Source organism: Stigmatopora nigra, chromosome 18 (assembly GCF_051989575.1).
Source record: "Stigmatopora nigra isolate UIUO_SnigA chromosome 18, RoL_Snig_1.1, whole genome shotgun sequence".
NCBI lineage: Eukaryota > Metazoa > Chordata > Actinopteri > Syngnathiformes > Syngnathidae > Stigmatopora > Stigmatopora nigra.
Genome location: NC_135525.1, coordinates 9,852,989 through 9,865,465, shown reverse-complemented (window position 1 = coordinate 9,865,465; position 12,477 = coordinate 9,852,989). Strand labels below are relative to the sequence as shown.

Genomic DNA, 12,477 nt, shown 5'->3' with positions numbered 1-12,477 from the left:
GCTCCTTGGACTAGAAACTAAAAGAAAATTTACAATTTGAACGATTTTTGGACTTTGGCTAATAAATGTTGTGTAGGAAATTAGGAAAACTTCCCTGAACAACTTTCCCTTGTTTTTGAACATTCTTTAACATGGTTCAAAACTAAAAATGGCGACTTTAAGGACTGCTACTGTTCTTTTCTCCCTTCCATAGCCATCAAGTCGTCCATTTCTCGTGTTTATTCTCTTGCCTCGTCAAGCTTGACCAGAGCAAGCCTTGATGTCCACCCGAGCAAAACGCAAAACAAGAACCCAACGACTACTGCGTTTCCAAAATATTTGCTCTCTTCCCTTTGCATAGAAGCAAGTAAAAAACAAAATATTGTTGCAGCTCCATTTAATTCCAAGTCATCTTCAGTTCAGGTGGAAGACATCCAGCCATGTTTACCTTTCATCAACTTTAGACAAACCATCCATCTTGTTTGTCAAATGTAGCCCATGTCCACATCTGCTGGCCACTGGGTGCACCTGTGTACACAAAATTAGCTTTGGGAGTACTATTACTAGTCTACATAGACCTTAACCTCAAGGGTTCGGAAGTCGAAGACTTGGGTGAATTCACTTTAGGCCAGACAGACAATCTAGTCTCGTGGCAGCCTTTGATGGACTGATTTAATCCCACTGATGGTGGCCATAAGACACCGGGAGAGGGGATTGGCCAATATACACAAAGGCACACAGCCTTCACTCACACATGTGGAGACAACGGGGCTATGTGGGTGTGTGTGTATGTTAAGCAGAAAGGTCAGCGGGGCTAACACGGTCCCCTGGCTGTTCTCAAGGTTAATGCGAGCCTGACAGCGGCGGCTGTTAGCGGCCTTCGGACTGGGGCCCCGCCCCCGTGGCCACAGCCGATTCATTTTGACGGCAGGGGTGCATTAAGCTGTAACGGCTCCCGTCCCAGGTGTCACTCACCCCTTTAAGACGCCGTCCACCCCGTGATCTCCCGCATCCTATCAAGTGTCTTTGGTCCACGTGGCGTTATAACATGTAATCCCGTTGTCCGTTAATTGAAACGCGTCCGATATTGTCTCTACGGTCCATTATGGCTGTTGGCGAGTGTCACCCCTGCTTTAGAGGCTCCCTCATTAATTTTCATAGTCCGTGTTTGACTTCTCGTCACAAAGGGGGGCGGGGATGAGGAGAGGTGAAGTACGAGGGGGGGGGGGGTGCAGGCTGGCGTGTTGGAGTCTCGCGAAAACCATTCAAATCTCATTTACATTTTAATTCAAAGACATTAAGCAGATGCTCTTATCACGTGCAGGTTGACGCTTAGCGTCATTTTCAAGGACGCCTAGACCAGAGGGTTTGATAAATGGGATTATGACGGATTTATGGGTAAACACCGCCATTTGAAGTTGAGGTAAAGTCCAGTTTTTCCCCACTAGATCCCCCATTTCCACAACTTTGCCTGAGAAGAGTTATCGAACGTCATCCCGAGGGGGGAAACACATTTTTTCGCAGACGTTTGTCTTCAGGATGTTGTCGTTTAAATTCCTGGTCGCCCGGGTGTACCGAGTCGAGAACGCCCCCCAGTCCATGGAAGACTGATGATGTTGTTGACTCATTGTCAGCCAGATGCCAATCAATCAATTAGCCGATCAATAGTCATCTGGCCGGCGCCTAAGGACGTTGGGAGAGGGGAGTCGGGGGGGTCTTAGAGAGGAAGGAACACTTGGATCAATTCGTCTGAAGAAGCTCAGGTGTGTAAAGCATCGGAAACGCACAAATAAATACGCAAATTAGCTTAGCTTTATTGTCATTGTAACCAGTACAACGTCAGGCTTAATTCATACTGTTTTTTTTCAATAACTTCTCCTATTTTCCACATCTAGTCATCTAATTGCAATGGGATGCCAAGGAGAGAAAACTGCCCATCCTTCATCTACCTTGGCTTCCCTCCTTTCCATTAACGAAAGTTGGATTCCCCTGGTGATGTCGTCATTGGCCATCGTGAGCTACGCTATAACAGCGCTAATAGAAAGGCTTGGCGGCTTATGGCGTCCGTGCATTTTTAAATGGGAGTTTTATGGCTATGTGCGAGTAGGTGAGTGAGAACAAGGAGAAATGTGCTTGATAGGTCTTCCTTGATAGCTTTCAATTAGAGGGGGATTAACTGTGGGTAGGATGAGTGTCCCACTGTGGCTTTTCAAGGGGGAGGTCATCCCACAAAATTTGACAAACAGCATCGCGTATTTCTTTCTAGATATCCGCCTGGGGAGAACACACTTGCGGTTTTCTTTTTTAGAGATCTAAGCTGTTGTTGATTGAATCTTGGCTGGATTGATAGCATTTTTCTTACAAACAATGGAGACTAATGTTGGGAGTTTGTTTTGCGGTTGGAGGAAAAAGTCTGTGGGTTATCGAACGCAAATACGGACATTGAGATGGATTTTGCAGGTGAATGAACATGGCCTTCTGGAAGCTAACAAGCCCCCCTTGGATGCACCGTGACATTTGGCGTGCTGCTTTTTCTTCACACCCTAAAGCTCGATAGCAACACATTGTCACTTTTACACTCGTTTTTTATACGTGTGAACGTGTTGCCGGGCAGAAGAAACCTCAACAAGCATCATTTTTTTCTTAATCTTACTGTTTCATCACATTGTATATTCGCCTTGTATTGTTTCTGATAGGGACTGTAGACCCCGTGCCTTTAAGAGGGCACCGCCACACATCTTTTTTGATCCTCAAGTGAGCGAGCGGCGGCATAAACAGGAAGGGGGCCCTGCCTTTAAGTGCGTCATTCACTCTCGTGTCATCGGATCTTCTGTGTTGAAATATGTGCTCCAGTCTTTCGCAAAACATTGTTAGTTTGACATCCTGGATATAGTAGGTATTCAAAGGGGGCAGACTTGTGCACCGACGCGGATGTATGCCGATTGTGCGAACGCGGTATTTGCCAAAAGGAAAACCGAAACATCCTCTTGAGCAATCTGTCTCGCGTTGGTCCCCGTGAGACTACAAAGTCACGCAAATAACGGGCTTGAAAGTCTGCTTATGTTGAGGCATGGAATATGGTAACTCCAGTGTTTCCGTTATATGTATATGTATTTTCTGTGTGTGTATGTGGAATGGGGGTGCAGGGGTCTTGGAGGTCCTTTGCAGAAATGTGGTCTTCATTTGTGTTGGGCCTCTCCGACTAACTGGAACAAGGTTGGCCGAGTTTTAGTCACCTCGCTAAAAGTCACATGAGACGCAATTGCAGTACATGTGCTCTGGTTGAGTGTGGTTGGCTGTTTCTAAAGAGCATGTTTGACCTTGTGATGAATAACGCTTCCTCGCGTTCACAAATGACTTCCGATGCCTTTACGCTATTTCATGCAAAATTGGGGAACTTGGGCTAGTCAGGTCTAAATTCAATACGGAAATGTTTTTAAAAGTTTCTGCCTTGAGTTTTGAATGGCAGTCATACTGTATAGTAAATTACTATTTACAGACAAAGTCAAGGTTGAAGTTCTTTTATAATATTAACAGTTGTCTAGGGTGGGTCTTCTTAGGGGGCAAAATTTGCCTCTGATTTAATGTGAATATACTATAGTTCACTCCAGATTTAATTGCTATTATATCTAGAAACATATTTAACCTAGTCGCCATTTTCTGTGTTACATTTTCATGTAAAACCTCCAAGACAGAAGGTCACAACATACTGGATCCATCTTCCTTTGCCCTGCACTTTGTCTCAATCTAAAACCCAAATGTTTTTTATTGAGAAAGGTCAAGCAAATAACTAAAATATAATTCAATTGCCATAAATGGCAAGTCAATCAAATCCAATAATTCAACCAAAACAAGGTCTGACCACACATAGAATGCCGTCCATTCAAGAATGGTTCAATCCAACCCTTGTCCTCCGTCCTTTACCCTTCTAAGTGATTTACCTTGCTCTTGTTCTGGTTAAGAAGGCGCTGAAGCGAGAGCAGATTGTTCCAAGCGTGCTGAGCCAGTCGAGGCGGGAGCAAGCCAATGAAAGTGGTGTGTCACTGCAGTGAAAAAATAACACGGACCCCAGGCCGCAAGAGGCCTGCGTGACTCACCACCAGGAAAACCTCAACGCTTGTTTGCACTGCCCTGCTCTCTTCTCCCCCTTCCCTCCCTCCCTCCTCTCTTCTTACCTCCACCAAAGACTAATAGAACGACTCGCAGTGGTCCGAGAGAAACCTGAGATCTATTTTGGAAGTGAACAGTTTCAAAAGGAGGATTCTAAAAGACTGACTAACAGTTTGTAGGAAGATCCTAATGTCAGCCAACACAAGAACTTTATTTCATCCTCTATTCAGGACATTTCTTGTTTGCAGTAGCAAGACGGACCCAAGACATTGAAGACCTAGACTTAGACCCTAGACCTAGCCTTTTATTGACTGATATGTCACTCATCAATCCCTACATTTTACTACTTAAGTCATACCTGCACTTTACATGCAGTTTATTACATTGTAGCATGAGTTCATGAGTCTTAAATCTATTTCTGTCCTTGTATAATTGGCATTATGCTAACAATATTCCAACTAAAGTTTATTTTTCCCCATACAGAATTGTGAACTCTCTCCACTCCAGTTCTAGACCACAAACCAACAACAACAAAAACATTTTATTGTCTAAAAATAGTTTCTTTTCAAATATTTCAGCATCAAATCTTCTAACTCCATTTTTTTCTTGTCTTTCCCAAACTTAAAACGTCTTCATACTGCCCTCTAATGTCACTAATCTCGCTGACCACTCTCAAACATTTGATTCCCTCCTCCCGAAAAAAAGTCCCGCCCTTCCATCCTGGCTCTGGTTGCCATTTTCCTTGGAGTTCTTTCCCCTCTCACCTCGCTCTTCTCTTCATATTTCATATTAAGCAAGCCGCTTCGTTGGAGCCAGCTGTGTAAACAATCGAGCCCAGCCCTTCTTGTTTTTACAGAGCTGGAAAAATGTCCAGAAAGGGGAAAGGAGAAGAAAAAAATAAAAGGGCAAGACACAAGGAGCTTGCCTCAGGCCCTCCTCCTCAGTCCGTATCACTGATCTATAGCCCTTTTGTATCTCCGACCTCCTTTCGAGTACGACTGATACTTCTTGCGTGTGCATGTGTACCTTGCAGAACCCGTGTGTTTATATGCATGTGGGAGCGTTCTGGAACCATAACCTCTTGCAAATATTGACGAAGCTAAAGGGTTACAGTGGCCAGCCTGAAAAGCAATTGCCCTATGTTGTCTTCTCTCTCTTCCATTTTGGACTGAAACTTCTTTTGTGTGAGTTGGACAAGAATAAGGGTAGTCCCGTGGGAATTAGTCAGGTGACCTGAGTCAGATCTTCACCCGGAATCATGTTCTACGGGACTTGTTTCCTACTCTGACACACTTGTAGTTTTGTATTGCGATTTGTTACATGGTAAAGTCAACGAGTATTCAGTAGTGGTTTGCGTTTTGGTGGAAATTGTTGGAATTTTTGGGCAAATCTTTGGGAAATGTATTTTTATTGCACAATTTTAGTAGATATGGAGCTTAAAGACATTATTTTTGATTACTTCTGCAGTAGAAGATTAGTTGTAACCAGTCCAAGACTAGAAAATGAGTCATAGATTGCGTGGAAAATCATCTTTCGAATTCCAACAACCTTTCAGTAGTTCAGGGTCATCTCGCTTGGCTAGCAAATTTCACAGCAAAAACGCAAACCTAAACTAAAATAAATAAGTTCTGAGAAACCCAATATGTAGCCAGATGGTCAAGTTATATACGGGCAATCACACAGCCGTAATCATTTTTATGTGAAAGGAAGCATGCAAGTGTACAGGATCTCTGCAGGTTTTACTTTTTTAGTCTTTACAGGTCCGCCACTTGCCGGCCTTTGAGATAATTAGCGTCTGACCTTTTGCGAGGTGAGCCACAAATGTCAGCGGGCCTGCCTTTGCCTGGCTGACAAGTAGAATCAACCCACAGGGGGGCTTGGACTAGCTACTAAAGACGCTTTTCCCCGGCCTGGGTGTGCACTTAGCACACTTTTGCCTCCCTCCCTCCCTCCCTCCCTCCCACTTGCTGCTCTCTCACCCATAAAGTGTCGGACTGCTTAAGTGGGAGCTCCGCCAGGGACAAAACTAATACTACCAGTTATTAAATAACACGCCACCCTGGAAACGGATTCTTACATATTCTACCGTTCCTCATATCTTGATGTCAAACCCATCCTCGCTTCATTTCTATCATCAGCCTGTATAAAGGAAGTCAATAAAGCACAGTCTACTACTTTTAGCCAGCTTAGCGTGGCCACACTGGCCTGAATAATTCACATAACATTAGCCGGGATACAGTGCACGCGAGTGGTCGCAGTGTGCCGCTGCGCCGCTCTACTTTTTATGCAAATCGGAGCACCAAAAGTACAGTTTGATGTCTCCCTCCAGGGCAGATTGGGCGGCACGCGAAGGTGATTCAGGACGTTTGGGGAGGCACGCAACCATGCTAGCTAGCTTGGACAACTTGTTGCTACTGTATAGATGCAAACAATGTTCCCTCTAAGCTGCCACTAATATTTTCTTTCAATTAATTGTACTACTCTCGTCTTGTCTGCGCAGTAGCAATCATATGGCGTGCAGTAAATAAAATCCTAACTTTAAATTTTTTTATTTTTGTATATTTTTATGTTTATTTTTTACCCCCTACCCCATGATGGCGCCGTTTACGCAACAGCCAGTGGTAGTAGCTCTGCCCACTCTTATGTTTTTTGTGTTTTACAGCATTTTTTTTACATGGAAAATTAGAAAGAACATTGACATTGGAAGCACAAACGGACTTTTTAACCCTTCAAAGTGAAATCCAAAGTCATCCAGGGCTGCATTTCGCAAAAGTATCCTCGCGAGAGTATGGCCAGATGTCGAGGAAAAGTTAAGGACTGTGTTTCACATTTCATTCATGTTTTCACGAACCGGGCTGTTGTCCAAAAAACAGCCATGTACGTCATCACCACCTGTTCCAACTAACCCAGTCCACCTGTCGTCAGTCAAATGTTTTTGTCAGTTAAGGTGAGGATTTGGATTGTGCTCGTAAATTCTGTATGCGTAGATTCATTGCAGTGTGTTTAAAATAATAGCTTTTATTTCCGTATGAGTGCAAATCCTTCGGGAACGTGACGCGCTCGGTTGGTTTCAAAGGGAAACACTGAGATATATTGTATGTATAAATGTGTTATTCATTGCTGTAGAGTTAACAGAAATAGCTTACATTGAGTTTGATACACGTCAATACGTTTTGTCATTGAGGAAACTGTCTAATATTACAATTTCATTTAAACAAATTTGCACCAAAATCCAATTGAATTAAGCACTAATCTGTTAGTGTTTTTGTCAATGAATAACAATGAGTATTTTGTGTTTTGGGGGCCTGGTGTCATTTTTGTGGGTCCAAGAATATTGTCCATTGGTCAAAGTGTTCACTTTTTGAAAAGAATTTTCGAAATTTATGTTTTTAAGGCACTGGGAAATGCTATTTATTAAGAAGATATTACTGACTATTAATGTTACTTTGCGTAACCTTTGCCGAACTCGCTCGGCGTTACCATCTCGCCACGTGTTGCCAAGCCGCCATGTCTATTTCCGTCCGCACCAGCTTCCATACTGTATGTCATGCGCCACATGGGCCGTCCCCCGCGGCTCCCGTCGCCCCACGGTCCGCCCCTCCGTCCACCCGACCTCGCTCGCTCTGCCATTTTCTGCTCGGGCCGATGATTAATTCAAAGTTTGCTGTCACAAGCAATTACGCTCCTCGTGCCACGCGACCTCTGAACCTTCCCCCTCCCTGGCTGTTACATGCCAACGCCACAGTTAAGACCAAGTGACCTAGATTGTTTGTTTATTTTCCCCCTACTGCTAGTGATCACTTAGCCTACCCCCCCAACACCCCTCGGAGCTAGCCTTCATACAGTTGTGCACTTATGGTTCATACATATGTTGAAATGTATATAGCATCTGTAGGATACTGAAAAGATATGGCTTTTAAAAATAGAAGCTGCCTCGTAGGGATTTTTTCTAAAGTACTACATTAAACGTATAAATCCGGCCCTCGGGGGAACCACATCAACATCGGTCACATCAATCCTATATTAATTAATACAGACGTATATTCTTGCTTTAAGAGGAAAATGGTCACAAAGGAGTTGGTTAAGGGAGTCTGTTTAGCACCGGGAAAATGTCATTTTGTGAAGTCGGTGTGGATTTGAAGGGCATCTTGACTGTGATTGTCGCCCCTTGACACCCGGAGTTATTCGGCTCCCTTTTGTTTCTTTGACCTGGTGCGTTAGTGCTATTATTTTGAAGCGGGTGAGGTAAGGTTTTAGCACAATAGATACAGAGATGCAATAGCGGCTTTGCACTTGTGTGTAATCATGTTTTTTGTGGATGAATGCAGGGCGTTTTTTACAGGTAATTTTCAGGCTGTGCTTGTTATCTGTGATTTCTTTTAAAAATGGAGTATCAAGTATAAGATTATTGTAAAAAAATCTTTATATATTTACACTAAACTTTGCAGCAACATAAATGTCCAGGCTAGCAAAATTATCAAAACAAACATATAGTGTCAGACTATGTTTTATATTTTTGCATAAAACAAATGGCTAAAATTCGTCTCTTACATTTATTTCAAAATCTCTGGCTTTAACCTTTAATCTTTAAGTGACCACCTCCATCTAGTGTAAAATCTGAAAAGTACGAGAGAAGTTAGGCTGAATTTATGCTTCTTGTCCTGGCCATATTAACATTATTTACAATAGGCCACTAAAAACCTAGTTTATACCTCCTCTTGTATTACTCTTATTCTTTTGATTCCTTTTGCTAATTATATATACTTTTTCAATGCCCAAAAATATTTCCTTTCCCTATATCAAATGTAACATTCTTTAGATTAGATTAGATAACTTTATTCACCCCATATTTGCAAAATTTCATCGTCACAGTAGCCACCCACCTTCCTTTCCCCTGCCTGTTAAAATTGACATACTAGTCGCTTTATTTACCGCGACAGACTTGTGGGTTTACCTTTGGAAAGATAAGTGATGTGCCACGCACTATATCCACTATAACCGCTAATGGTGGCCACACAAGAAGACGCTATAATGATAATGGACAAGAAAGTATCCCATTTGCTACTAGTGAGTTCTCCTATTGACCCAGCAAGAGGTTTGCTCCTTAGTGAAAGAAGTCAGCATCTATACAGCCTCTGGCTCTTACGCCGAAATATAGATGGCATTACATCACATGCGGGGCTCGCTGACAATTCTAATGCATTTTACATGATCCCACCAGCATGAAATGCCGCAGTGGTTTTTTTTTCCAAATATTGACGCTTGCGATGCCATACCTCAAGGGCACTTTGCTAGGAGATGTGTTTCTTAACTCGGCTCATTTTTTGAGAAGGCTCTTGGCGTAGATTGCATTGCGTGTGCTTAAATTTATACGCAATATGTCTTGGTTTGCAGGTTTTTTGCTTAATAATGCGAGGGGAATGAGTATTTTGGTAAGTGTATTAGTTGGCATTTTGAATTCCAATGGGACATTATTAAGAGAAATTAGTATTTTTGTAAAATAATCATCATGTGAAACAAAAAAAGTCTAAAAATTCTAAAGATTACTCCATGAGTACACATTTTTTTGTGGTAAAACGTTATGTATAGTTGTGTTTTTGAGGTAGTTTGCTTGTAGTTAGGCCTGTGTACTCTGTAATCAGCCTTTGTCTGTCTACTTAATCCCGTGTGTTGATCGTCTGACTTGTTTCCTTCACACCATGTTCATCGTTTCCAGAACGTTTACCTGTCAAGTTTGATTTTGTTATTTGATTCTTAGTCCTTATTATATTCTTGACATCCTTCCCACGTTTGGTTAAAGTTCTCTAGCACCCTAACAAGTGGGAACATGTCTTCCTTGACCCTTCTTCCTTTTAGAAAAGTTAATTCCCGATGTTCCCTCGTTATTCATGCCGGAGTTCCGCATTCCGTTGTCTTTTTATTCCAGGGTTTGCCTCTCACCAACTCATAAATGGCTCATTACGGCAAAGAATATATGGCGCTTGTGTTGTGACAAGCTGTTTCCAAGTCACGCTGTTCTCTTAATCTTGTTTTTATCGGGGTGTCAGCGTCAGCTCTTGATAGCAATTATGTTCTCTGGCGTTCTCTTGTCTTTGTTTTGGAAGTTAACTCGGCTTTGCAAATCTCTGGTGGTCCCAGAGTGGCACCTTGGGTATCACCTCCGGCTTTCGCAACTAGCGTAATTAGCCAAGTTTTTCTTTTGTGTCGGCGTTTGTGTGTTTTTCCGCTCGTCTCCCGCGCTATTTTGCAGCCTGTCACCGTTAATGAGCGGCGCGCTAAAGCTGTGAAGAAGCATCAGGCGCCCAACGCTCTCCTCTCACTTTTAACACCCCATTAGGTAATTAAGGCAGATGGGTTGTTTTTGTAAGGTTTCAGTCTAGACATTACCATTAATTAGCGTCAAAACAAAAGTGCTGTTTAGCTCAAATGCTCAGTCCGGAAGGGGGAAAAAAAAGTCTCTTGAACTCTCGTTGCAACGGTATTCAGTGATCGTGGATCGTATTTCTTTCAAGGCTGGTTAAATCCGCAGACTTTGTTGACTGGAGTAGGAATTAACGCAGTTCATTATTTCAATTGGGCAATTGTTTTAAAGCCAATAAGAAAAAGGGAAGTGTTTTTGTTGGGTTTCAGTAAGTTTCAGATGGTTCTTTGCACTTTTTTTAATGGCGTATTTCAGAAAATACTTGAAAACTGGACAAAAAAAAACAATTTTCCTTGAAAAACTGCAAAAAAACACAATTTTCAAGAAGATTGTTGCTTCCTGGTCATGTCTGAATCTCTGCTCCCTGATTGGCTTTAATAAATCAACTGCCTTCTTGCGATATATGTTATCTTGCTATAGGTACCTTTACCATTTAACTAAATACACTTATTAACCAATAACACGGGGGAATCAGTACAGATTTTTGGGTATGACAACCACTGCCACATCTAAATTTGTTATTGTTTTGCTTATGTGACATTTTAATCAATTACACTTTATCCCAAGAATGTCCATTTATTGAAGGCAATTGAAAAAAAATACTGTCCCATCTCTAATTTGTCCAATTTTTTTGTTCTATTTCCACAGAGTCTGAGAGAAAGGGGCCCATTCCGGGAAAACATGGTGGCGTCATGTGACCCAATCACCCCATAGTGGAAGTGTACAACCGCCAACATCACCACCACGTTTGAACTTAAACTCTCAACGTGACCAAGATAAAGGAAAAAGCCCGTTTTACAATATAACGCGGGGCACATTAGGCTCAAAAGACCCCAGAGCCTCCCCTTTTGTCACCACACCATTGTTTCCCCCAAATAACCGATCCCTCAACTGGATCTCAACCTTGGTGACAACCCAGCGAAGAGTTTGCGACCTTCGCTGGACACCGCCTGGGATTACGCGCTAATCCGGCGTTCCCATGGGGGATTAAATCCACCCAGTAAAGGACACTGACTCTGTTTTGGCCCCGTTACAAATCGCAAGGGGTTTTTTTCTTAGGCAAGTGCCACACACGTCATGGCTGGAAAGGGCAACCCGATGCCGGGCCCGCATTTGAACGGCTTCCCCATGCCCACCTACTCCTACTTCTTCCCACATATGCTGGGTAGCCTATCACCTCCAGCCCTGGCAGGACTTCCCCTCAGCGGCTACAGCACGCCTTCGCCAGCCAGTAAGTCAAACTCTACTTTCACTTTCTCCCGTTTCACCCTTTGCGATCTCGTACTCGAGCTAGCTTACTGTAAACCAATATTCCCTCTCATTTTTCATGTAAAACATACTGTAAAACATGAGAGTGGACAGAGCTACTGCCACTGGCTGCCGCTTAAACGGTACCATTATGGGGAAAAGGGTAAAAAAAATGTTTGGATTTTATTTACTGCGCACCATATGATTTCTGCTGCGCAGAGAAGACGTGGAACAATGCTGTAAAGCTTTGCTTCCCAGTCAACAGGACTCTTTTCTGCGGTCCCGCATGACAGACGTGTTGGTAAACAGCCACAAATATACACCCGCACTGTCACAGGGCCTCCAGCGCTGTCCTTAATTTATGAGCCCACACACACACATACTTAGAAATAAAAAAAAATAGGCAGGACAGCCCTCAGACGAGCACGGCTGGCTCGTTGCCACAAAAATTGGCAAGCGTTACCGGAATAAAACTCCCTCATACAACTCGTTTGTTTTTTGCAATCAATCAAAAGCTGGAGAACTGTCGTGAAATGTTTTTAAGTAGGTGAGAAAGTTTGTTTTTGTTAAGAAGAAATGATGCTTAGCGTTACTAAGTGCAGATGTTTAGGTTTTTAGCTATGTAATTTTTTTTATATTTAAGATAATCTAGTTTAGTACAATACAAGATTTCTTAGGGGAAGATTGCGCTAGTCTTTAGACTTAACCTGTTCATACAC

General features: G+C 42.7%; 1 protein-coding gene across 3 annotated transcripts in view; it reads left to right on the top strand.

Annotated features, from left to right (window-relative positions):
- The window catches only part of raraa (retinoic acid receptor, alpha a), a 119,742-nt gene that overhangs the window by 42,153 nt on the left and 65,112 nt on the right, over positions 1 to 12,477 (top strand). For all 3 annotated transcript variants that reach the window (XM_077738773.1, XM_077738774.1, XM_077738775.1), the window contains one exon: positions 11,159 to 11,741. In XM_077738773.1, coding sequence (XP_077594899.1) covers positions 11,588 to 11,741 — 154 coding nt within the window. In that variant the 5' untranslated portion in view covers positions 11,159 to 11,587. The remainder of the gene's footprint in view (positions 1 to 11,158; positions 11,742 to 12,477) is intronic.